This window comes from Oncorhynchus mykiss, chromosome 17 (assembly GCF_013265735.2).
Source record: "Oncorhynchus mykiss isolate Arlee chromosome 17, USDA_OmykA_1.1, whole genome shotgun sequence".
Classification (NCBI taxonomy): Eukaryota; Metazoa; Chordata; class Actinopteri; order Salmoniformes; family Salmonidae; genus Oncorhynchus; species Oncorhynchus mykiss.
Window position 1 is genome coordinate 29,019,907 of NC_048581.1, and position 26,262 is coordinate 29,046,168.

The window sequence follows — 26,262 nt, forward strand, 5'->3', positions numbered from 1 at the left end:
TAATACCTTACATTTTAGTAACCACAATAGTATGAAAAGTTATTACACATTGTGTTTGACAATCTCACAAGTGTTGCGCATGTTATAAATGGCTTTAGCTTTTTACAAGCATTTGATATAGCAGCAGTAGTAGTTGTTAGTTGTTAGTTAGATTACTTGTTATTACTGCATTGTCGGAACTAGAAGCACAAGCATTTCGCTACACTCGCATTAACATCTGCTAACCATGTGTATGTGACAAATAAAATTTGATTTGATTTAGTAAACTACCATTGGAAATTCAATCATTTCCACAATACCCCTTGAGGTCTAAAAGCCAATTAATGCTTGAGGTGAAAATGTGGTCTGAGGCACCATGTGGATGGTGTGACATAATTGGAGCCTCCAGAGGCACGCGGAGGCCAAATTGAGCTCCACACCACATCACCATCCTCCTCAAATTGAGTAAAAATGCGGAGGGCTCCATACAACTCCTATTTGACATGATTGGTTGAGGGCGGAAGGTCCTGTAAAAAAAAATAAACTCACTTCACAAGTGGTCTGCGCCACAAAGCACAAGTAGTATGAATGCCCCAACTTCTGCAGAGGCTGTATCACCATAAATGATGCACGGCCAATGCAGACGTCATATTGACCATAGGCTTTTAGGACCGGTTTCCTGGACACATAAAGCATAGTCCAGGACTAACATAAGCTCTTTGGAGAACATACACCAAAATAGTTTTAGCCCATGACTAAACTTAATGTGTGGGAAACCAGCCCATAGTGTTGTACAGACCTTCAACAAGAGGCAGATGAACTGGAACATTTTGTTTTGTAGGTTTATTACAACTATGCACAAGGAGAAGGGGAGGCAAAAGGCCAAAAAAAAAAATCTCCCCCTCAAAAACCTACAATTGTCCCAAAACGGTACAAAAAGTGTTCATAATATTAAAAAGGGAGTAAAGCAAGATCCAGCCACACATTAAAATGATGCCAAATAACAGTAAGTGTAAAAGATCTGGTCCATTTCAGGTCCAAGTCCACAATATCAAGCTTCAGATCCGACAGGATGAAGATGAGGGATTCAAATGAGTGCTTCTGGGAATTCTAACTGGTCTCCATCTGCAATAAAAAGCAAGTGAAAATTAGGACTGTATTCCAGCTACAAAGCTCAAGCCACTTACATTGAAGAATTTATATTTCTATACTTTCCTGCCTTTGTCAATGTAAATAAGAATTTGTCCTTAACTGACTTGCCTAGTTAAATAACATTTAAAAAAGACGTACCTTAGCATTGTAAGCATCCAACTGGGCATCCAGCTCTTCAGCAGACAACTGCTGCGGTTTGCCTCCACCACCACGTCCGCCTCTACCCCTCCCCCTGGAGCCTCTGCCGGCCCGCCTGTCTCCACCTCCCCGTCTGTCTGAGAAATTGGGGCGTCCAATTCTGTCTCTGTTGAATCCACCACTGCCTCCGTTTGAACTGCAAACAGATTCAAAGACAATCAATGAGCTACAACTGGGATTAACTAGATTTAAATATATATCACATATCATACATGACAAAATAAAGAAAGCTTATAGAACCACATACCTCTGTGATGGTCGTCTCTGGTTATCGTCTCGAATTTGTGACGTGACGTGCTGAATGCTCATGGCGCGGCCTGTGAGCAAAAGGAAAACAAGATTAGGCATCTTTGTTCAGAAGAGTTACTCAATTACTACAAGCTTCAAAATAATAGCAATCAACTAATTCAAATTAAAGCTCACCATCAAGTGGTACATTGTTGTACTGTTTCATGGCTTTGAGTGCATCAGCCCTCCTCTCAAAGTGGACGTCAGCAGTTCCCTGGCTGCGGCCAGACCGGTCATAGTGCACAGCCGCTTTCTTCAACGTACCGAATTCCGCAAACAACTCCTGGAAAAAACATTACAAAGGCATTAAGAAACATGACCGGTACAATTCATGTATAACGTCAAAACAGTTTGGCGAAAAGGCCCGACATCTTTGTAGCAATTGACTGTAGAAATTACCTGGATATCAGCGTCAGACACACCGAAGTCAAGGTTTGAGACAAGAAGCTTGCCACCAGTCTCCACACCGCCACCTCCTGCTCCCCCACCACCGCCAGCATTACTGCCGAAGCCACCTTCGAACATGTCGTGTTGCCATTTGTCCGGCAGCTCTCTGGGCTGTAAAGGTACAATGAGAAAAATGCAGCTGCTGACTTCTGGTTCCCCTGCTCCTGCTGATCAGACTGAGCACATTTGAGTCAGTTGCTTAGGCAGGCAGGGGAATCTTGCTTCATTACTACCATTAGACACATTGGTCTATGGTGGATTCATGGTCAGTGTAACAGCACACATGATTTAATAAAAACAATTATATTAATATAGGAAAGAACCAAAACTAAGCTAGTAGGACAGATGGCAGGACTTCCAACTCAAAATGGCTCCTGCCCTACAGGTGGTTTGAAGAATGTGTAGGTAATTAGAATGGCAGTGCAGGGGAAAAAAACTGACTTGAGCTCGATGGCAAGGACAGCATCCAGATTCTGCTTCAACTCCAAGTGTAGAAAAAGTCCATCCAAAGAAAAATCCTTAATTCAAAAGTTGTGAAAGTCATTTCGACATGCTCCCTTAACCGACCATGGAAAGTTCAATAAAGTTCTTTGGGGTGCTTTGCAGTCTGGATCAAAATATGAAACAAAGAAAAAAAAAAACTCAGTTGACTGAACATCCATTTTGAGTGTCGCCATTTTGTTAGCTTCGTTGCATAAAAACAGTCAAATTTTTGATAATTAGACTAATCTGGAACTTAATTTAGGGCCAACGATGCGCCAGTCGACAAATTAAGAATTTGTGGACTACTAAAAAACCCACGAGGTACATGTTTTACAGACCAAATGTGAATATCTGGAGCAGCTCACATTCACACTACACAAACAAGTGTTAACTAGCTAGTTTATGAATGCGGATCAGCTCCGTTTTGAAGCGGCCCACGAGGGTGAACATGTTAGCTAGCTAGTTAACGTTCACTCCCAGAAACGTGGGACATGACCAGTAAAATTCAATAGTGCTAGCTAGTAACTGTTTGACCTGAAGCGGGGAAATGCAATGTAGACCATGGGCCCACAAACACGACGTTGTACGTCATTAAAGGAATACACGTTTCCGAACAGTGGTTTCTTCTTTGAGTTGTGCCCTATAGCGCACTTCCCATTGATAAATCCACGTCCATCAGCAACTTTGTGAACTACCTGGTACGTGTCGCAGCACATTTAACAAGATCAGCTAAACTATTTAACATTCGTCGTCGTCGCCTCTGCCATTCCTCCTTTTTCTGTGATCCTCCGTGTTCCTACCCTGCTGTATGGCGTGGGTCTGCTGTCGCTTCTGTCTCCACTGAAGTTCTGTCGACTCCTCATGGGCCCGGATCCGCCGGTCCGGCCTCCAGAGGCAGCTCCACCGGGTCGGCCTCCACTCCCACCTCGACCCGATGATCCTCGGCTGCGGCCTCCTCGATTTCCGCGGCCACCTCCGCCTTTCTTACTTTGTTGGATAATGTCATCCAAAGACATATCCATCTTATCAGCCATGGTGGCACTTGTCGTATTAAAGATCAACAAATAAATGGAAAATTTACTTTAAGAATGACGCTTTTGGTAGCAAAATCTAGCCGCTTTCCTCGGTGCTGATCAATGGCGAATAGCTTGAGTGACGTGAGTGGGCTTAAAAATAATTGTAGTAAGTGACGTGAGTGTATTCTTACAACCATTTCCGTTGGATTTTGCGCTTCTTTCACCACCAACGTCCTCTCTGCTGCTGTCTAGTGCCTCTATCCAGCATTGCAATCACAAAGGTACCGTTGCAGATAAACCAAAGGAAATACGAGACAGGCTCCCGAGTGGCGCAGGTGTCTAAGGAACTGCACATCAGTGCTAGAGGCGTCACTACATACCCTGGTTCGATTCCAGGCTGTATCACAACCGGCCGTGATTGCGAGTCCCATAGGGCGGCGCACAATTAGCCCAGCGTCGTCCGGGTTAGGCTGTCATTGTACATAATAATTTGTTCTTAACTGATTTGACTAGTTAAATAAAGGTTAAATTAACAAATACACACCTCTCTGGATGGCAGTATTGTATCTCTTTTGAAATACCTATTTTTATCCTCCACAGGCATGGGTGGCGATATTTTCCCCGATTCGAGGATGTGACGTTAAATGTGTCGGAACTCTCAGGAAATGTTTTGTGTCTTCATTTTAAAATCCAAGGTAGGATTTTAGAATTGCAATACATTTGCCATGTTACTTACTAGCTAGTTATTACAAATGTCAACAGCGAAGTAACATCATGTGGTGCACCAGCTTTCTAGACGAGCAAAGATTACGTTAACTACTGTGTATTGCTCGCTAGCTAGCTACTAAGCTAACGTTAGTAGTTAGCCACCTTGAACATTCATACAACGTGTGCCTATCAGGTACACGGGAGATGAAGGTTAAAATCAAGCAGTGGAACGGCGTGGCATCCTGGCTGTGGATGGCCAATGATGAGAACTGTGGGATCTGCAGAATGTCTTTTAATGGCTGCTGCCCAGATTGTGAGTTTATATAAAAAGCTGCTTACTAACTAACAACTGAGTTATTCGACATGTCTCATCATTTGACCAACTCCATGAAATGAATGTATGCACAAACTCAATATGCTTCTTAGTGCATGTACATTGCATTCGTGAAGTTTCCAGACCCGTTGACTTTTTCCATATTTTGGTAAATTACAGCCTTATTCTAAAATGGATAAAAACATGTCAAAAAAGATCCTCACCAATCTACACACAATACCCCATAATGACAAAGTGAAAACAGGTATAAAAAAACGAATGCCTTATTTACATAAGTATTCAGACCCTTTGCTATGAGACTCGAAATTTAGCTCAGGTGTCCACCTGTGCTAAATTCAATTGATTGTACATGGTTTGGAAAGGCACACGCCTGTCCATATAAGGTCCCACAGTTGACAGTGCATGTCAGAGCAAAAACCAAGCCATGAGGTCGAAGGAATTGTCCGTATAGCTCCGAGACAGGATTGTGTCGAGGCACAGATCTGGGGAAGGGTACCAAAAATTGTCTGCAGCATTGAACGTCCCCAACAACACAGTGGACTCCATCATTCTTGAATGGAAAAAGTTTGGAACCACCAAGACTCTTCCTAGAGCTGGCCGCCCGGCCAAACTGAGCAATCAGGGGAGAGGGGCCTTGGTCAGGGAGGTGACCAAGAACCCGATAGTCACTCTGACAGAGTTCTAGAGTTCTTCTATGGAGACAGGACAACCATTTCTGCAGCATTCCACCAATCAGGCCTTTATGGTAGTGGCCAGACTGGAGCCACTCCTCAGTAAAAGGCACATGACAGCACGCTTGGAATTTGCCAAAAGGCACCTAAAGGACTCTGACTGTGGGGAACCAGATTCTCTGGTCAGATGAAACAAAGATTGAGCTCTTTAGCCTGAATGCCAAGCGCCACGTCTGGAGGAAACCTGGCACCATCCATACTGTGAAGCATGGTGGTGGCAGCATCATGCGGTGGGGATGTTTTTCAGCGGCAGGGACTGGGAGACTAGTCAGGATCGAGGCAAATATGAATGTAGCAAAGTACAGAGAGATCCGTGATGAAAACCTGCTCCAGAGTGCTCAGGACCTCAGACCGGGGCGAAGGTTCACCTTCCAACAGGAGTGGGACAAATCTCTTGAGTGTCCTTGAGTGGCCCAGCCAGAACCCGGACTTGAACATCTCTGGAGAGACCTGAAAATAGCTGTGCAGCAATGCTCCCCATCCAACCTGACAGAGCTTGAGACGATCTGCAGAGAAGAATGGAGAAACTCCCCAAATAAAGGTGTGCCAAGCTTGTAGCATCAAACCCAAGAAGACTCGGGGCTGTAATTGCCGCCAAAGGTGCTTCAACAAAGTACTGAGTAAAGTGTCTGAATACTTATGTCAATGTGATATTTCCGTTTAAATTTTTTAAATAAATTAGCAAAAATGCATAAGCTGTTTTTGCTTTGTCATTATGTGGTTTTGTGTGTAGTCAAGGGGTCTGAATACTTTCCGAATGCACTGTATGTCTATCGATTCCTTCATATCTTAACGGTTATGCATAAATTGTCCTTTGATATCATGACGTGTTCAACATTGTGACAGCGTGGACACTTATCCTCCATTGAGGGGAGACCTTTCAGCAACAATGTCTACTTTCCAGGTAAGGTTCCTGGAGATGACTGCCCATTGGTCTGGGGTCAGTGCTCCCACTGCTTCCACATGCACTGCATCCTCAAATGGCTCAACTCCCAGCAGGTCCAGCAGCAGTGCCCCATGTGTCGCCAGGAGTGGAAGTTCAAAGAATGAGCTCATCCGGAGAACGTCACTTGAATGCCTTTCAAAGACTGACGTGTCACAGAGGATTGTAGTGTTTCGGAATACATATGCTTCTGTTTCTTGTTGTACATTTCCAGCTACTTTTCTGAGGCTGTCAAAGTTTGTATTCTGTGGAGGGGTGTGTGAATAACAATGAATGTGAATAAATATGTGATTAGGATTTAAGCTTGAGCTGCTACCGATTTACATTTCATATAGTGGTTTTCTCAAACTCAGGATTTACATTGAATGAGAGTAACTCTCCTCTTTAACAAGCTAACCAATGATTCATCAATGCAAATTCATTGAATTGGTATCAATAACCCCTGAGATTTACAGTGTACAAAACATTAGGAACACCTGCTCCTTCCATGACAGACTGACCAGGTGAAAGCTTTGATCCCTCACTGATGTCACTTGTTAAATCCACTTCAATCAGAGTAGATGAAGGGGAGGAGAACAGGTTAAAGGATGTCTAAGCGTGTCAACTGCAGTGCTGCTGAGTTTACGCTCAGTAGTTTCCCGTGTGTATCAAGAATGGTCCACCTCTCATAGGACATCCAGCCAACTTGACAACTGTGGGAGTCAATGTAGGCCAGCATCCCTGTGGAGTCCATGCCTGACAAATTTAAGCATTTGAGGGCAAACTCAATATTAATAAGGTGTTCCTAATGTTTTGACAGTCAGGACCACACAGAACAAACCAAAAGTGGAGCCCCACCCAAAGTACATAGTACTTGACACAACAGTATCAGCTACATACAGCCCACTAATATGTTAGGGGTTTGATGCTAGACGTGGTGTACGGGGAAACTTCCACTCTTAATACTGATGGGTATTTTCTTGTGGCTAAAGCACAACCCTAACTTGGCTTTAGATTTCCTCAGCCGCCCTTTTCCAAACTCGTCTCTCTTAATCCATCAGAAACCAGCACCTCAGCCAATACTGTACAGAGGCATGTATAATCACCTTCCTGCAGAGAGCTGGTCCAATTAACAAGCATTAAGTTGATCCCCGGCCAGAGCCATCTTACTTGGAAAGCCTACCGGGAACTGAACCTTGCTTCAATGTTGGAAATGCTTCTCAGTCCACCAAGGTTAATTGGAACCAAGATTGGTTACTGTAGTTTGAAATTAAAGTCAAAATAATTTATTTTCTTTCCCTTCAAACAGTTTTGTCAAGTTGATGAAGACCAAATAGATCACCACTAAGTTGTTTTTGTATGAAACTATTTTAATGAAAAAATGTATAAAAAGGCAATTATTTACAAAGCGGTGTAACCACAATTGATTGCACACAGTTTGTTACAAATGATTGTAAAAGCAATTGTAAACACACAATTAGCCATTCCAGTGGTGTTTGCAAAAGTATAGAATAAAAAAAAAGTATAGAGGTAAAGCGTTAGACTAACAACATTCATGTGGTACATTTTAGAGTACATACAGTATGCAGGGTCTTTGTTTCAAATTGAAAAGCTGTAGGGTGTAAATGACAAATCTTGAACTATAAATGCTGTCAGTAGGTAGAGTTGACCTATCACATTGGTTTACTGCGGTGGGCAGTAAGTGCCCCAATTTAGAGTGGCCCTACGAGTCAGAGGACAACCACAGATCCATGTTTCACAACTTCCAAAAAAGCTTTCACACATCAACTATAAAGTAATTAGAAAAGCTCATTACCATACTGTTATCTAATTCATTCCTGTGCTGTTCACCCTCTATAAAAAAAAAAGTACAAAAGCTCAAACTTCTTCTCCTGCAAACAGCATTACAAAGCGATGCCTGCTGAGATTGCCTGGGAGGAGCCCCTTTCCAGCAACAGTTCAGTTCACTCTCAAAGGCAACCATCTACTGTTGGCTGGCAGCCTTCCTCCCACCAGACCAGATATGTCTCCAGGACGTCTACAATGAGGGCACAGAATGACGATGTTCTGCTGATCTGCCCATTTCATTCCATTGGGGAGGGTCAACCGGGAGGCCTGGGCGAGGAAGGTGACTGAAGTTTCAGTGACGTTTTAAGGTTAGATGAGAGCTCCGTCATCCTCCACCCCAAGCAGCCCCTGCAGCTCACGAACCCCGGTGCACTCTGGGTCGATGAGATCGGCAGGTGTCTCCCCACACTCGTTCTCCGCCTGAGGGTCTGCGCCAATAGAAAGCAGGTACCTAATGGGAGAAGCAGGGGGAAAAAGCATTCAGTCAAAGAAAGTATCCAAATGGTATGTGCCGCGCAGAGATAGTGAACCGTGAGATTCTACAGAGGGTTAGAGGAATGTGGCGGATCCTCAGTGTAGCTTACTGCTATTGGCGTATGAGTGCTACTCAAAATTCAGCCAGAGCGTGTTTTGGTTTGTCTTCCTTGCAAGCACTTGACACTGTAAACCGGCAGTGTGAGCTGCAGCTTAGTGACATTCAAAATCGGAATCTTCCTCTATCCTGAAGTGCATTGAATTCCTGAACTTCAGGGATGCTGCATTGACATGGTATGGACAGCAGCATAAATACGAGTTAGTCAGCAGTCAAGGCTTCAAGTTGATGTTAACAGTACATCGGCTCAAGTCCCACTTGTGCGAGAGACCACTGACCTATCTTAATGTGTGTGGATAAAAAACTAAAAGCTAGTGACTGTAGATGTTGTGGGTATGCTAGGTGCGTTGACTCACTTGGCAATGTCAGGGAATCCGTCACTGCAGGCCATGTGGAGAGGTGTCCAGCCCTCCTCGTCTCTCTGGTGGATGTCTGCTCCGTGCTTCACCAGCAGCTTCACACATTCCAGGTTCCCAGAGAGGACAGCCTCATGGATCGCTGCCATACCTGCAGAGCAGTCAATGGGAATGGACGGCAAATAGCATCGGTACAGGTTCATTTTAGGGACATTGAAAGGAACACTCAATGATCAGTTTATACTGAGGTATTATTCCAGTACTGCACGTGCCACAGAGACAGAGGGATTATAAATTATCAAGTTTTTGGAACTGTTAAGCCCATTTGAAATCTAACCAGAGTCTGAAGACACTTCTGATGCTTCAAACTCTTGAATGGATTAAAATGGTTTTCATGTTGTTCTGATTTCATGGTGACTCACCAGAGTGGTAGATGGTTTCCAGGCTGACCCTCCTCTTTCTGATGAAGAGTCCGATCCTGTCCAGCTCGCCCTGCCGGACGTAGTCCTGGAACACAATGTCGTTGGGGAAGTGGACGCTGCGGACTGGTTTGATCTGTGGAGAAGAGTGGGCGCAAGAGGAGCTGCTGGACTCCTTGGGGCCATAAGCCTGGATGCCCATGGACTGGCAGACTGGGTCCTGGTAGTACTTCATCCTTATAAAAGTTCAGTCTTGCTCAAAGAAAAAAAAAAAAAAAATCTGTTGAAAATCTTCAAGCCTTTTTCAATGGTAAAATTATAAAGCAAAAGGCAGTGAAATGATTGAATTAAGATATGTCCTTCAAAAAAGGCCTTTCCTCTTGTCAACGGCTCTCGTGGTGCAGTGAGTGTCCTGTATGTTTCAGACAGCGGGGCAAGTCCTGTTCTGAAATCCAGGGCCTGCGTATAGACCGCTATATACTCTGCAGGGCTATTTTTGGTTCAGTCACCTGACAGGTCAAGTTCTAGAATTGGATGAGTGACCCTAAGAGGCAGGACCCTCCTACCATCCTGTCACAAGCACTGGACACAGCTCATGCCAGCCATGACAGTAGCAGTAACCACAGCTTCTGTTTTCACCCACCCCCCCACACTTTTGAACTTAACCCCTCCAGCTCCCAGATGCTCACCATTCAAGATGCATGACAGCCACTGGTCACGCACCACTGAAGGGGAAGAACCTTCTCGTAAACAGGACATGGAAGGGGTGGGGGGGGGTCAAGTGTAATGACTGGGCTGTTGAAAATAGCAATGTTGATAAAGCGTTTCAATTAGACTTCAGCAAATTAATCTGTCAGTCATATACTATGCATACCTTTAACGTTACAGAAGTGTAAATCAGTCAATATGGCTTTAGTTTGGTTGTCGTGGGAAATTTACTGCAAGAGACTAATCCAGTAAGCATGACTTAAAAATTGGCACTTTGTTCATTGAATCATAGTTCCAGACAGGAGTACTGACTGTCCATGTGTTATAACCATTAGAAGCATTGGGCCCTAGTTACAGCCCATTTCAAATCCATTTTTATTGGTTATACGTTATTGCGGGTGTAGCGAAATAGATGTGGGAGCTAGAAGCACCGCTGCCCTGTCTGTCAGTGCCATCTTAATAGCATAAGTACTATTTACTGGCATACGTATGTTATCATGGTAGGCAATCCAGTTTTGATAGTCTCCCTTTAAAACTCCACAGTATTGATATATTGAAACAATGTGCTAAAAAGTGCAAGAAAAAAAATAGCTACTTTTTCATATTTTTATTTATTTGGCCACCAGTTTTCACTTTTCCACATCAAATTCAATGTGATGGAATGCGTTTGTTTCCAAGTCATTTCCCCCCACCCCCTTGAACAGCTGCTGTTGAACCTCACCCCGGTCTGCCCTACTCAACCCTCCCATCCCAGCTAAACATCAAAAACATTCACAACCTTGTCCCTGGACTTAGAAGAAAAAAAGCAGATGCAGTCAATCACACACCACCAGGTACACAAACATCTCCATGGGGACAATAGCGTCAGTTAGAGCCGAAGCCAGAGGGATGGGGGCAGTACAGGTACGGTGGGGCTGTTGCACTGTTCCCCACCTCCCCAAAGACAACCAGGACAGAGACCGCGCTAAAGAGTCGCAAAACACAGTTCCTTTTAAGTATCCAACCCCTCATACAGTAACCATGTGGAATCTGACGGCATAAACACAGTAGCCTGGTCTCAGATCTGTGTGTGTCATCTGGTCAAGACTATAGGAGTTGGCGAGACTGCACAAACAGATCTGGGTCCAGGCTATGAACACAGTGATACAAACAGAAACCGTCCTGGGCCTCCCCACAAATCCCAGGTCAAACAGAGTCAGAGGGCCAACTCTACCCCAGCTTAAAACTTTAGCTGGGCATTACTGGTATACACACATTATTTAATGACAGGTTTTAAAAAAAATATATTGAATGAAAATACAATTAAATAAAACAAGCTAATGCCAAAGTATCTTTTTTCTTTCTTTAAAAAAAGTCAGTAGCCATGCTGAAATGAGGGAAACTGAACTGAAAAACATAATTTGCAGACTTAGAGGGAATGAAGGCAGAGAGAGAGAGAGAGAGAGAGAGAGGAATACAGCAACCCTCAAGATTGGTCTCAGCTACAGATGCATATATTGCTTTCCAGGGGCCTCTGCTACACGGAACACGTTTCTTCTTTATTCTGTTACTCTTTACAAAAAGACAATAGGATGGCCCCGAGTCCATACATCCCACCATATAACACCTCTGGCCCTCAGAAAGCCTAGCAGAGGAACAAGGACATAAGCAGCCCCCATCACCCCACCCCTAAAAACCAGCTACACCACAAAACTGTACCATCCTCACACTGAAGCAGACTGGGGGAAAGTAATTTGACAAGAACTGACAGGTACATAACCCAATTTGTGATTCCAACTGGATATGTCAAGCACAGTATCTTAATGCCATTTAACATTTTGGCAATACAACTCCATCATTTGACTGATGAGGAACGTTGGTAATGAAAAAAGCCGTTAAGACCACGAGGTGCCGTTCTGCTCTGTTGAGTTCCCACGACAAGGGGACAGACGAGTCCATCTGGTCCAGCGGGAGGGAGAAAGGGGATAGAGGTTGTCGAGGTGGCTTCAGGAGGGGGGCTGGCCGAGGGTCCTGCCACATCTGCTGACAGACTGACTGAGGAGCAGTTAAAGGAGAAGTATTAGTGTTCACAGAACAGGGGTGGAAGTGATGGTGGTTGGTTGGTAAAAGGGGTGGGGGTTCGTCTCTCCTCTCTCCTTCGCCGGGTCTTATAACTCGTCGTGGTCGCCACCGTCGGTGTCAGAATCACTGTCCTGTTCGTCCAGGTCCTCCATATCCTAGGAGGAGGAGAGAGGAGATGGTCTTTAACACCTGCCTGGAGGAAGCTGCTCTCTGAGTCTGCCCTGACTGTGCATGCAGTTCTTGGGAGTAGAAAGCTTGGATGCTATACGGAACGTTGTGGTGGGAGGATACTACGCGGCTCATTTTGTGTGGCTGTCCTGACACATTAAACCATATATGTTCAAATGTTTTTATTTTATTTAAAAATGGGCAACATGACATGCTTGAAAGGTTGTTGAAAAAAACGTGACCTGGAGAAACCCATGTCCATCTATGGCGAAACATATGTACATAAGAAAACAACGTAAGGACAAGACGTGCGGGGCACTGAGGTTTAACTGAAAGGCCCTCCATGCCCATTCATCACTCTTGTAAGCCTGCATGAACAAATACAGCATGGTAACCCAAACAGTATGTCATTAATAATGAATAACACACTGTTTTACTAACTTCGTATGTATGTACTGCATTGTAGACAATGCATATCCTATTTAACTAGTGCTGTACATATACTATTCTTCACATATCCATCCATCTACACAGTGCATTCAGAAAGTATTCAAACCCATTTAACTCGATTGTTACATTAGCCTTATTCTAAAAAGGATTAAATTGTTAGTTTTTTTTCAACAAAGAACTGAGTAAAGGGTCTGAATACTTGCATAAATGGGATTTCAGTTTATTTTTTTAATGAAACCTGTTTTTTTGCTTTGTCATTATTGGGGGGGGGGGGGGGGGGGGGGAATTATGTAATCTATTTTAGAATATGGCAGTGACATAAAATGTGGAAAAGTCAAGGGGTCTGAATTCTTTCCGAATGCACTGCACATTCTATCCACGTTGTCTAAACATCAAACACTTCGGACTCAGACATTGCACGTCCTAATATTTATAGATCCCTTAAATACATTATTTCACCTTTTAGATGCATGTATTGTTAGATTTTACTGCACTGTTGGAGCTAGGAACAAGCATTTTACTACATTCGCTATAACATCTGTTAAATATGTGTATGCAAACCAAAGAAATGTGAAATGACGGTCTTGCAAAGAGGCCATTCAGTCACAGCTGCCGGGGGGAGGGACACTTGACTGAAGGATGTGGGGGTGAGGAAGTTGGGGTTGAGGATATTGACTTGCACGTTCGGACAGGAGGTCTGGTCCCAAGGGACAGCCTGGTAAACAGCAGCGACAGCTGTAGTTGGCATTAGCGACCGCAGTCGGGGAATGGTCTGCAATTAGACTTCTGAGAAGGGAGTGTGGTAGGTGGGGTGTGTGGTAGTGGGATGAGGGCCTTCAACTAGTTTGAGCTGGATCTCCAGTGGGTTTTGGATACAGGCCCTGGTCTTAGCACCCAGTTCGGTGCCAGGGAAGGAGCGAAACCCCACCCGCATCTCAAAAAGCCACCAGGCTTTTTTTATAGAAGCATTAGAGAGATGTGCAAGAAGTCTTGGATGACGACATGATTCAATTTCTCAAAATGTCTTACTCCATTTCGTGCATTACCCCATACACCTGGGCATTAGGGAATATCCTGGTATAAATTCTATTAGTCAGAATTATTACAATCTTAGGTCAGGATTTTGAGTGGGTAAGGTTTGTCATCTCCTTCATTGATGACAGACATGGGCTGCTGGACTAATGACTGTCTATGCCTTAATGGGTCATGTATTGAGCGTGTCTGTCTGGCTGCTTGCTGTGCTTGAAGACTGAGTTCATGGAAGTCTTCGTCAGCTTGACCTACATCTCCACTAGAGCCCGTTTCCTCCAGGTTGGATTGGAAAGTGAGATGGGAAAGACACCAGACTTCAACACTGACAAATAAATAACCATGCAAATACCCATTACAACGGTTTCTGCATTGTCCTGAGGCAAAGAGTAGGCTTCACTTCTATTTATTTTATTTAACTAGGCATCTCAGTTAACAACAAATTCTTATTTACAATGACAGCCTAGGAACAGTGGGTTAACTGCCTTGTCCAGGAGCAGAACAACATATCCTTGTCAGCTCGGGGATTCGATCTAGCAACCTTTGTTACTGGCCCAAAACTCTAACCACTAGGCTACCTGACTTTTAAATCGACTTAAAAAAAAGGTATGTAGGCATGTGACCCAAATCTTCAGGAGAGGTGGTCCTGTGGGTCTATTCTGGGTGACCTACAGGATACTGACTATCCCCCCAAAAAAGACACCTTGCTTGCACATGCACAAATCTTGGGACAGTTTCTGGGGAGAATTCAATTGATCAGGATGCGTTGCACCAAAAGTTACACCTTCTCCAACATTGTTGTATTCTCCTGTCCACCAATGCATTACTCTTACTGGATAAGGTTTGGCTGTAACTCAAACGCATCATTTTTTGACCGTTTGAAAGCGGCCTTGAGCAACATTCACATTTCAGTGTGTACTCAGCATATGACCGCGTAAAAAACAAGTCATTGTGAAAAAGGTGGCTGTTTTTAGATCAAAACTGCATGTAAAACGAGTGGGCTTTGAAAGAGTTTGCACGATTTCATTTTGACCGTATAGCAATGCCTTGCGGTTTAATGCAAATCTGTCATGCAAACATAATTGTAGTGTCTGCTTAAGCATGAAGACAAACCGTTTTTCATACCAATCCAAGGGGTGTACTTACATCAATCCCCTCATCCTCCTCCCCTTCCTCTCCAGCCGGTGCTCCGCCATCCTTGCCTCCGCTCTCCAGGAACTTGGTGAAGCCCTCCAGTGTCCTCTCACCATTGTAGTCGACCACCTGCATGGAAGAAAATCACATGCATCAAATTTCTATAGCGATTCAAATTGATATATTTCCATTGCTTATGAGAAGAAAATGCTCTAACCAAGCCAGACTGCATGCACCACCAACTATCAAATGGGGCAAAATTGGAGCTAGAAAACCCCAAGAAACTCCAGTGGTCCATTTGTCAAATAACTACTGAAATCTTATCCAAATGTCTAATTTTTCAAATCAGCCTGTGGGGTCCCTCAACAACATGTGCTAATTTGAATCTGGAGCCAAAAACCTTTGATGCCTCCAGCCATCTTCAGATCTGTGCCAATGAGCAGTCAAGAGGAGATACACAACTATTGATGGATGAGAGAAGGCCAAAGGTGTGTTGTTTATGGCCCTTCTCAGTTACTATAGGACTGCCCTTGAGATCGGTCTTGAGGACAGTCGCAGAGCTCTGCCTCCAGACCCATGTAGTCTTAGCCAGTCCGTTAATACAGAGCATAGCGAGCCAACAGACAGAGGCGGAGCCTGGGGCTACTCGTGCAGCTGCCTACTTCCCTAGCCATCTCTGGCTCTGTCACAAGGAGGAATGGCTCAGGGTCAGGGTAAACCCCAGGGCTCTTCGCAAGGGGAATCCCAACACAAAGCTCCCAATTAAGGCTGCCAACCTCTTCCAGGAGGCTTTCTGTAGTTGACCACTATGGGCTATAGTTCAGCAGGGTGGTTGGCATGCCTCTGAGGGGGGGGGGGGGGGGGTTGAGTGCCAGGGTGGTCTTTAAGAGCAGATGTGCATTTAGTCATCTTGAATCTTGTTCTGAAGTGGTAAAATCCTAACCACACTGCTAAACCTATTGCCTAACCTGAAATTAAAAATATATTTTTTAATATAGGCCAGCTGAAATGTCAATTGGCTATCTAAGGGGAAATGCTCAGCTCTGCCTCTAAGACAAGACTCATGACAATAAATGCCAACCTGCTCTTTAAGAGCTGGGGTGAGGGTCTCAAGAGTATCCCAAGAGGGTGAGGGCATTATCGGGCTGCCATAAAAAGAGGGGTTGGGTTTGGTAGAAGTGGTAAACACCACCACAATGGCCGGGTCACTCAGAGGGCCAGCAGGCTTGGGTTTCTGCATGTGTGGCTGGCGCTGCTAAATCAACCCTCCTAGTGAGTGTGGCAGCTACTTAACCTGATCATAATAACCGCACACCCACCTATAATGCTGTGAAATGAAAGATGATATTTCAGTAGGGTGGATGGATGGGTGTGGGTGGATGGTGGGTGGCCAAAAGCCATGCTTCTGAGATGTTTACCGAAAGAGTCAAAGCCCAGAATGGGTCGTGTTACTAACCGACAGGGGATTCAATATTTCTTGCGAGGGCTTGGTTTTCAAGTGTGAGACCCGTGCTCAAATGCCAGGCAATTTAACACTGGCTATGTTGGGGAAATGAGCCAATTAAAAAAAAATATGTTGTCATGTTATCCAAAAGTGGAATTAGACCTTGGCCATTCCAAAATGGGGTTGTAGTGATGCAATAATCACATTTGGGTATATAGCAGAGCCCCTCCGTCTCACCTCAAACTCCATCCCCTAGTGTGGGACAGAGGAACTGACCCATGTCAATGAAAACATCAAGATATACATTTGGGAGTCAACTGCCAACAGTTACAAATGGCTGCTAACACTGACAGACATTCCAGCTCGTTTCAGTAGACTGACCTTGTGCTCGTCGCCTGCAGGGAAGAACTTGAGTGTGGGGAAGCTGTGTACTTTGACTGTCTCCATCTCGTTGGCTGTGGAGTCCATCTTGGCCACCACGATATCGGCGCTGTCCTGGTACTTCTCGCCCAGTTTGGTCCAGATGGGGTCAAGCTGTTTGCAGTGGCCGCACCAGGGTGCATCTGCAGTGGGGAGAGCAGAGGAGCAGTCAGGGACAAGAACATTTTCATGTCCCATACAAGCTCATTGATCATCACCTGAATACTTAGGCTGGTTATTGTATTGCATGATGTTACTTTGCCCTCCATTTATACAATGGAAAGTGACTGGAATAGGGGAATGGCTTGCCAAGGGCCCATTAATTCAAGCCTGTGGGCTGTAGTTGCCGAGGTTGGCAGTTAGGTTTACGACAGCTGTGCCTCTCTACAATGCCATCCTGCCCCGGCAACCCAAACACTGGGACACTTCACATGCAGAGAGAGCATAGCACGTGCGCCCCCAGCTAATCGCCCTCGCTCCCCTCAACCGACTAGGAAATACCCTCCAGTCGTATGAGAACCTGACCCCCCGCCCCCTGTCAGTGACCGTAAGCGACTTTACATTAAAGCCCAGGGATGGAAAATTCCTCACTCTGGCTCACCACAACAGTGGAGGAAAGTTTAGTAGTTGTGAGCTATAAAAACTCCTCTCGAGACTACATTTATCCCAATGTTTCCTTATTCAGTCTTGGGTTACACGTCGATTCGTGTGGAGGGCTGATGGAATGATCTTAGGTCCCGGTCTCTTGTACATCTGCTGGGGCTTAGCACAAAGGTGCAGGGGGCATCGCCAGGGCTAGGAGAAAGACTCCTGTTTCAGACTCAGGATAGCTTCCCACCTCCACGTGGGCGGTGTAATCAAAAGAGCGCACCTCAAAATATATCAGGGCCATCGACCCCTGGGGCTTACATATGGTATTGATGAGAGGGAGTAGTACTTACAAAACTCAACGAAGACGTTCTTTTTGGGGTCGAAGACGACCTCCTCAAAGTTCTTGCCGACCAGGACTCTGACAGGGTTCTTGTCCCAGTCTTCAGGGATGTCCTGGCTCATGAGGTGGGGCTGTGGGGGGAGGAGACACGAAGAGGAGAGATATACGATGGATTACATGACTTTTGCAAAACTAAGAATGAGCAGTATATGTTAGTTCCAAACCAAGCAACACTAGAATTATGGGTCATTCCTCTACTGAATGGTACAGAAACATGATTCCCAAGTCATGAGGAAATAGAATATAGAATGGGAATGATGCAAAACCTGCACAGCGCAGACACTCAAACCACTAAAATAAATATGGAGTCTAACCAATACTTCCTAGTTCAGGTTTGTGATGCAGGCCCACAATTGGTTGTCTCCCTAAAAGTCCTAAAACTGGCACTAAACCCTATAATCTGTCATTTGTCAATCTGTCATTAATCTATAACCCTATAATCTGTCATTTGTAACACTTTCTGGCACAGCATGTCAGCCTACATCTGCACCTTCAAGCCACTGCCATTGACGCCCAGCCATCGAGGTATGATGACTGCACTGCAGTGACCTAACAGTGACTGGTTCATCAATGTCTACAGTAGGGCACAGCTGTTCTCACCGTCTAGGCTGGGCTGTGGCCTACTGTACTGTACTTAGCAGTCAAGGGCACCCCAATGATCTAGAAACCCCAGTAACAGCCTAACCCTGTAATCTGAGTAACACTATGTCCTAAAAACACACACACGGAGCATGTACACTTGGAAAGTCTGTAGTCATTGTTAGGCCAACACACACCTTGAGTTTTCCCTCTGTGAAGAGTGTGCAGAAGGCGACGATGTTGTCGGCGGTGATGGCCTCGCTCTCGGGCCTGTACTTGGTCATCTCGTCCTCCAGCGTGATGAGGCGGATGGCAGGACACTCTTCTTTCTTCAGCCCAAAGAACTCCAGGATGCGCTGGTTGTCGTCCACCTCACTGTCGATGAAGATGAACAGGATCTGGGGGAGGCAAGGAAGAGGATGAAATACAAGGCGTATGTATCTAGCTTTTAGTCTAGGTAGGTATTCTATATTCACTCCAGTACAGTCTCAATGGTACATACCGACAGTGCTGCGCATGCAGTAAATTACTTTAAAGGCACTGGATGAAAAATAACTCTCCCTTTCTCATAATAAATAGATCAGGAATAACGAGCAAACTGCCTTTACTGGAGATCGGGTACAATGAATGAAGGTCGTCACTTTCAGTCTGGTCCACCCACCTTGCCCTTGAATCCCTCTGATGCCTTCTTGAACTCGACCATTTTTTCGTCGAAGTCGGAGGCAGCCTTGGGCACGAACATGAGGATGTGAGACTTGATTTCTCCTCCGAAGATCTTGGGGGCGGTCTGCAGAGAAAACACAATGTCATGAAGCACGAATGTCAGACACGGGGAACAAAGCTCGGGATATAAACGCTTGTATTATAGTTGTGGGAACGGCACTGAAGGTTCTCGTGACAGCCGTCATAGGGCCTTGGTGGGGATGAGGCTGTCAATAGAATCTGTAGCTTAGTGTGACAGAGGAGAGAGCGTTCATCTGGAAAAATGGGTATTTTCTGAGTGCGTGAGTCAGTGGATATTTGAGAGCACATCGGTTTCAGTTTCAGCGGTAAAAAGCACAGCCATTACCTGTTCGGTAAACTCGATGACCAGGGGCAGCTGGTTGGCCTTGATGAAGGCCAGCAGGTCAGCCTTGCTCAGCTCTCCATCAAAGGTGTTACGACCCTCATCGAACTGTAGAGAAGACAGATGGAAACATTAGTTAGAAGCCAAACCTGTTAATACGTCACCAACTTCCCAGTTTAGTCCTATTTTATTATATTCTGCCTGTGAACTCCCCACAACACAGATTTACCAAACAAGCTCATTTAAATCCCTTTGGTAACCCCAGCTGAAGAAGTCAACATCAGGCTAAATGGGGTTTTATTGAGTGTTAAGAATAGCAGTAGTGTGCCTGTCAGCCCTTACTGGTACACAAAAAGTTGGGAGACCACAGGAGTGTCTGTGTCAAGGTTGAATCACACACACACACACACAGAGAGAGAGAGAAAGCAGACAATAGTGGGGTAATATGATGACTGATGAGTAGGGGGCTTACCGGGCGATAAGATGGAGGGATCCCATCCATGTCTCATTAGAGGTGGAGGGTTAAGCCTTTGAAATGACAGGCAGAAATCTAATGAATTGTGACATGTAACGAACGGCCTGCCGTTAAGCTGGCCCTCCCTGACCACTAAAGGGCAATGATATAAAAGTAGGATAAAAAAAGATTCTCAGCCGATAGAGAGATGGAAACAGGTTTACAAGTGTGGTCTGGTCTAGTCTTGTCCAGCCATGAATATCCAAAGGCTTATGGGTGACATCTGTTTTTAAATGTCAGATGGGAATCTTACTTCTGCTGAATAGGAGCCAAATCCTAACTTGAGATCTAACACACATTTCCTCCCATAGACATCATCAGTGCCTTATTTCTCAAGTTTGATATTCAGCCATATGCCTCATACCGGGAAGACTTTCAGACCATGTTTACAACTACTCAACCCAAACCCCCACTAGCGGCTGGCTTCTTTCCTTGTTGACCCAGTGATGACTTATCAGGTGAAAGGAAGACTGCATTTGACATAATGTCTAATTCTCTATGAAAAGGCAGGAATGCGGCCATAACATGTCGCATAACAACTAATGGAAAGTCCATGTGGACTGTGACCTAGTTCAGGGCAAGTCTGTTTAATCTGATAAGATTTGGCTTCGAAATAAGGATATCCAATTACCACATCTGGTCCTTTTAAGTATCATTGTCATTTGAGGGAGGGGAGAGGGTAAGACCATTACATGTCGGAGCCAAATTTAATGACCAGTTAACCTTCCCTGTAAAATCTCAATGAAGAGGAATCCCTCATCTTGCTATTACCGGGGAAATGCTTGTTGAAATGAGTGAATTCCTCAGACAGAGACTTGAGTGTGAAGGAAGAATCTCAGGGGGGCTATATCAAAGATCACTTTCCCCTTCTTTTGAACTGTAAAGCACTGCACTTTACTTTAGAGACCAGCCAATGAGACTAGCAGGGGAACCCTATGACCTAATACAGTCGCTGCCAGTAACCCATCAGTGATCATCTAGGCGTGTCTAGCTCAATGATCATGGTTACACCATGATCAGGGTAGTAATTTTGTTTGAAAGAGATGAAACAATTTGCGTGATTACGTCAAACTGAATCTAAGTATTCGCTCCGTACCTTCTTGAAGAGGACTACGCCATCCTTGGACACCTCGAACTTAGAGTAGACGGCGTCGTTGGAGGTGATGCCAAACGGAACATCATCGACGGCCTCTGCAGCATTCAGGAAAGCCTTGGCTCCCTCAGACTCGACATCCTGGAGGACAAAGAGACGCTTAGCTTAGATGCAGTCATACATGAACCGTAAGACTCATTAATGATTAACACATGCCCATCTATGCCTTGATGACTCATTTGAACTGTGAAAATGATTTGTATGTATTTTTTTTGATAATAAGCCAACCATTTGATCAGTACTGAAAAAGTAAGAAACTAGCTGTCTAGTGGGAAATGGGACTTAGTTGGCACTAAACTTTCCTTCAAAGAATCCCTAGAGATTGACCTTGTAGTAGCACAGTAACCGTGCGCAGCTAGGCCAGAGTAGTAGGTCAGAAGTCATCGTCTCACCTTGAAGAAGCCGATGACTGCTACCTCGTTGTCGGCAATCATGGACTCCGCCTCGGCGACCTCCCCCAGGGTGGTGGCTGCTGGTCCAGTGCGCTTCTTCAGCCAGTTGACGATGTCATCAGCCTGTCTGCCAGCTGCAGGGAGGGAACAACAGTTCTAGTAAGTCACTATGGCAGCATTCAAACATGAATAATGTATGAGATTGATTCCCTACTTCCTTTGTTTGTTGTACTGTAATGTATTCACTGAGCAGACAAGGTTGGCCATGGTAAACAATACAAGAGAATGGCAAGCCTACCTTCATGTTTTCTAATCATGTACAGATCAGAGATGACGGCAAGGGCGGACGCAAGGATTCATTTTTAATATTGGAACAGGGCCCAGGTCACATGACCAGGGCTGGCTGAATAGAGACTAATGGTACGGGCCGACACAGACAGATCAAACAAAGCTTCAGGCAGAAAAGCTAATTTACTCTGCCACGACTGTGGTGTACTTGAGTAAACACAGCTCCAAGTATTGCTGCCATTATTCTACTTATGACGGACAAAGGACAGTTTAAGATCTCTCATTTAACAAAGTATTTCTTATCTTATTTGGTCACACCAGCACTGTTACTGGCAGACAAAGGAAAAAGGTAGCAACATTCCTCTGCGATTCGTTTGCCCCACCAGAGAAGACTTAAGCTCTCTAAGAACCAACGTGTCCCAATTAAGTGGACTGACTCATGATTAACCTGCATGTTATTACAAAAAGAGCCAATGACGCAACAGCGGAGCAACACCGCTGAGCGACGCTGCAGCCAGGCCAGACAGACAGACAGACAACTGGAGAAGGGATACTGCTGCCTGTGGCCTTGAGTGCTCCGCTTTTAGTCCAGAGAGAGCAAGTACTGGAAGTTAGGGCTGTCCTCTCCCTCCCCCCCTTTAAAAAAGAAAACACAGCCAGTCAGTGAGCAAACGTGAGGAACTGCACATTGCCTGGCTGGGGGGATGGGCGGGAGAGAGAGCATGGATAGAATGTGTGGAGGAGGGAGGGGCCCCTTCATTTAGTCATAGTTATATGGGGAAGAGTGAATGTGCCATTGGCTAACACACACACGGCTGATAAGATCACATAACCAGCATAAGAAAAGGCAGTACTTTGTGTCTGAGCCATCCTTCAGAAAATAATTACCTGATCATACAAATGATCTATGGCAGATGATCATAACCAGACAACATGACACATCTTATCACTTTGTTGGTAATAGTTGTCCCAGTCCCTGAGATACTTAGACATTGAGTAATTAGGTTGTTCCAGATTTAGTCATTGAGATGACAATAATTTACAACAGAATAATTTGGCAGTTGATAATCTTATTTGATATAATTGGATATTTGAAAACAGAAAGAAATTTAGGGTAGATCCTTGTCCAACTGACTTGTGAAAGTGAAAAACGGGGCAACATTTTTTTGATTATGGAATTTAAGGTTACGATTTTCATGCAAAGACACGGTTATCATAATTAACATTTTTTGTAAAAAAATAAATAAGTGTAGCTTATAGACCAATGCATTATAGGAAAATTAGTTACAACATACCTAATGAAAACACAGCTTTGGAGAACCCCCCCCCCCAGTCTGAAAAACTGGTGGTTTTGACCACTTGGAACTTTTGGAAATAAAGCTTCTCAACATGTGACATTCTGCTCATAAAATGATGAAACTTTAAACACTTCATGTAAAAATGAACTCCTATTGGGTGAACTGCATCTCCTTAAATATGAAGTTCAACACCCCCCTCCCTTCTCCTGAAATTAACAGGGTACGACGATTCTGATTGGTATTTCTTTAGTTCACAGTTATTGACGGTTATACGACAATCGTGCCAGCCCACGCTGTAACATACATCTCTCCACTACACACCAGAGTACTCTTTGGGCGACTCCTTGTCTCCCCCCTTGAAGAACTTGATGGTAGGGTACCCCCGGACACCGTACTCCTGGGCCAGGTCTGCCTCCTCTGTGGCGTCCACCTTGGCCAGGCGGATCTCTGAGCCCTCTGCCTTCAGCATGCTGGCAGCTTTGGCATACTCCGGGACCAGGGCCTTGCAGTGGCCGCACCACGGGGCATCTGGAGCAAGAAAGAAATCGTAGAAATAGAAAAATTAGACCACACAGCTTCAGTTGAGAGATTCACACCGACGGGTGAAGTAGATGCAAATACTGTAGTGACTGTTGATATACTACCTTAACATTTGAGTGTTGCTACATGTTTGGACCAAAGGGATGCTTTCTAATTACTAAACAAACACCAATATTGGTACAATGTTTGTATGGAGGGAGACGTGCGTATTTAGAATTTCCAGTTAAGTGAGAAAAACATTTATATACAGTAAGCTATTTAGAGGGCGTGGGAAAGTTCGTTTTCAATGAGCTCACTGAAAAGACTAGTCTTGGGCTATAACTAAACTAGTGAAAAAGTTGCCTGAGAAGAGGTGGATTTCTATTCTGACTTCTTATGGAGGACATAGAATGGCTTGTAAAAGTTCTGAATGCATGAAACCTATGAAAAAACCCATGAAAGTTTGAACAAACTTAACCTATTGACTGCCTGTGATGGTGTGATTAATGGGCCTTGAGATGTCAAGATATCACCATAAGCTTGACAAGTCCATTAAGCTTGGTTGTAAGTTCAAAGTCCAAACGATACTTCCTCAAATTATAAAACAGTCCTACAGCAATTATTTTAACTAAATATGTTTATCCTTTCAAAACTTCAATAAAAAAATGAGTTGGTGCGTTTTCATTGCAGTGTTTTAGTTACAGTGGAGAAAACCCCCAAGTTCCATCAGCCAGGAGAGTTAAACTAAAGTTGAACAGATGATTGAACTTTGAAGTACACGTCAACTGAGCATCTCATGCAACCCTTCAGGTCCAGCCAGTCCGTGAGATACGTGAGCAAAGAGTTCAGCCCTCCCCCACGTCGCTCATTGGAATGTCCGAGTCGTGGAGTCCTCCGATTGGTCTGCAGGCTTGTCAGCTAAAAGTTCCGAATACCTCAGAGTTTGACAGTTGTAGCAGAACCTGCCTGCTGGTAACGTCAAAACTATTTATTAAAGAAACCCATTGTACTTAAGAAAAAGTGGAAACCACCAAGTTCACAAGTTAATAAGCATTTAACAAATGTGTCGCAAAACCACTGCAGCAACTTATGTGAATGTCAGTAAACCTAAATCAAAACAGCTTCTAACTGATCCCGGAGTAGAAAGTGTGCATGACCAGGAAACGATATCGAGCAATCGAAACTCAAGTGGTGAATGAATCAAACCATACACGTCACTCTTGCAACTAATGGAGTCTGCTTGATGCATTCACACGACTGAATGGTGTTATCATCACTCAAGAGATGCTTTGCCGGCAGTGTTGCACATAGCTGGAGTATTCTAAATCATGCATTAAGTATTCTCTCAAGGGTACACAGAAGCACAAGCCATCCCTTGTAAACTAAACAAACAATAAGCTGTAGTCACGTTTATAAACTTCTAGATCTATGAAGCAACCAAGGCTGGTAAAGTAACCGGCACTTTCACAAACAAGAGGTCACAGACGAATGTGACTTCAGTTTTTTACTTCTCAGTCCTGTGACTGCTAGATCGGGATTCACTGAATGCTCAATTTGCCTGTGCAAGGTATACTACCTAGATAGTTAGCTAAATGCAACAAAGTCCCGTACTAGTAAGGGTAATCAAATGTGCAGTAACTAGTTAACGTTAGCTAGCTGGGAATGACATTGCCTTAGATTCCGTCAAAATATATATAACGTTACTACTTGAAATACAATGGCCAGCAGTGCAATCAACAGTTAATGTATGACACAGGTCTAACGTTAATGAAATTGGTCGCGAACTAGCTAACGTTTGCCCAGAAAACCAATCAGGAAAGCTAGCTAGCTGACGTTGGAATGCCATTCCACCTTTGCGGTAGCTGAAGTGAAGCTGATAACACAACACGACAAGCGAACTCCGCTAGCATAGATGCGTGAACAAATTAGCAGGCAAGCAAACAATTTAAGTTGTCTCAGCCTTTATATGATCAGGTAGTTTACTTACAGAATTCAACTAGGATGTTTGGGTGAGCTTTCAAAGCCTCCTCGAAATTACTTTTCTTCAGCACCAGAACATCATCTTCTTCGCCGATATCAGCCCGGCTTAAAACTGCCAGTGTGCATAGTAGGAACAACTTCAACATAGTTGCTGTAGACTGCGGTTGCTAACAGAAAATGTGTTCGTGCTACAAGTGAATGGGCTAACGACTGAAAGTGGTCTATTTATGTATTTGCTCGTTTTACAGTTAGAACTGTAGCTTGTATGTTGTGTCTACCGCTACTAACGTCGTGGCATTACGCGCAGGAACCAGAAGGGTCAGCCGTAGTGCGCAGGCGCATTTATGAGCTTGAAAGCTGCTCGTGTTGAATTGTGACTGGACCACAGCTGAAGGTACCTGGAAGTGAATCCAATTTGTCAATGGATGTGTATTGAAATCGATTGAAATTCTTTGCGGTCAGATTCTTGCTGATATTTCAGATTTGTTGAAAAAAATAACTAAAATGCCTATGAATGAAGGCTTAAGGTTTTATGCAGAAAAGGTGTTGAAACAGTATAATATTCTGGGAGGAGACGGCAGATGGAATGGCGAAT

The 26,262-nt window shown here is 44.4% G+C and overlaps 4 protein-coding genes across 5 annotated transcripts; 1 reads left to right on the top strand and 3 right to left on the bottom strand.

Annotated features, from left to right (window-relative positions):
- Nucleotides 1-797: 797 nt before the first annotated feature.
- On the bottom strand, nucleotides 798-3,754 carry LOC110493654 (THO complex subunit 4). The gene is made up of 6 exons (XM_021568052.2): nucleotides 3,348-3,754; nucleotides 2,017-2,175; nucleotides 1,753-1,900; nucleotides 1,577-1,646; nucleotides 1,270-1,465; nucleotides 798-1,104 (listed from the first exon to the last, which is right to left on the bottom strand). The coding sequence occupies exons 1-6, from the start codon at nucleotides 3,579-3,581 to the stop codon at nucleotides 1,090-1,092; spliced, it is 822 nt and encodes a 273-aa protein (XP_021423727.2). The 5' UTR covers nucleotides 3,582-3,754; the 3' UTR covers nucleotides 798-1,089.
- LOC110493657 (anaphase-promoting complex subunit 11) lies at nucleotides 2,529-6,587 on the top strand. 2 transcript variants are annotated; one of them, XM_021568056.2, is made up of 4 exons: nucleotides 2,529-3,245; nucleotides 4,164-4,258; nucleotides 4,465-4,584; nucleotides 6,241-6,587. In XM_021568056.2, the coding sequence occupies exons 3-4, from the start codon at nucleotides 4,476-4,478 to the stop codon at nucleotides 6,384-6,386; spliced, it is 255 nt and encodes an 84-aa protein (XP_021423731.1). In that variant the 5' UTR covers nucleotides 2,529-3,245; nucleotides 4,164-4,258; nucleotides 4,465-4,475; the 3' UTR covers nucleotides 6,387-6,587. The 2 variants fall into 2 exon arrangements, with proteins under 2 accessions (XP_021423731.1, XP_036805544.1); XM_036949649.1 differs by lacking the exon at nucleotides 2,529-3,245 and having other exon boundaries at nucleotides 4,198-4,584.
- Nucleotides 6,588-7,487: 900 nt separating this feature from the next.
- Nucleotides 7,488-10,613, bottom strand: LOC110493656 (protein phosphatase 1 regulatory subunit 27). Its single transcript, XM_021568055.2, has 3 exons — nucleotides 9,477-10,613; nucleotides 9,055-9,205; nucleotides 7,488-8,557 (listed from the first exon to the last, which is right to left on the bottom strand). The coding sequence occupies exons 1-3, from the start codon at nucleotides 9,706-9,708 to the stop codon at nucleotides 8,416-8,418; spliced, it is 525 nt and encodes a 174-aa protein (XP_021423730.1). The 5' UTR covers nucleotides 9,709-10,613; the 3' UTR covers nucleotides 7,488-8,415.
- Nucleotides 10,614-10,773: 160 nt separating this feature from the next.
- LOC110493653 (protein disulfide-isomerase) lies at nucleotides 10,774-26,003 on the bottom strand. The gene is made up of 11 exons (XM_036949648.1): nucleotides 25,675-26,003; nucleotides 23,490-23,696; nucleotides 21,583-21,716; nucleotides 21,134-21,271; nucleotides 19,527-19,631; nucleotides 19,119-19,244; nucleotides 18,655-18,855; nucleotides 17,829-17,949; nucleotides 16,849-17,030; nucleotides 15,036-15,152; nucleotides 10,774-12,397 (listed from the first exon to the last, which is right to left on the bottom strand). The coding sequence occupies exons 1-11, from the start codon at nucleotides 25,811-25,813 to the stop codon at nucleotides 12,329-12,331; spliced, it is 1,539 nt and encodes a 512-aa protein (XP_036805543.1). The 5' UTR covers nucleotides 25,814-26,003; the 3' UTR covers nucleotides 10,774-12,328.
- Between the last annotated feature and the right edge of the window lie 259 nt (nucleotides 26,004-26,262).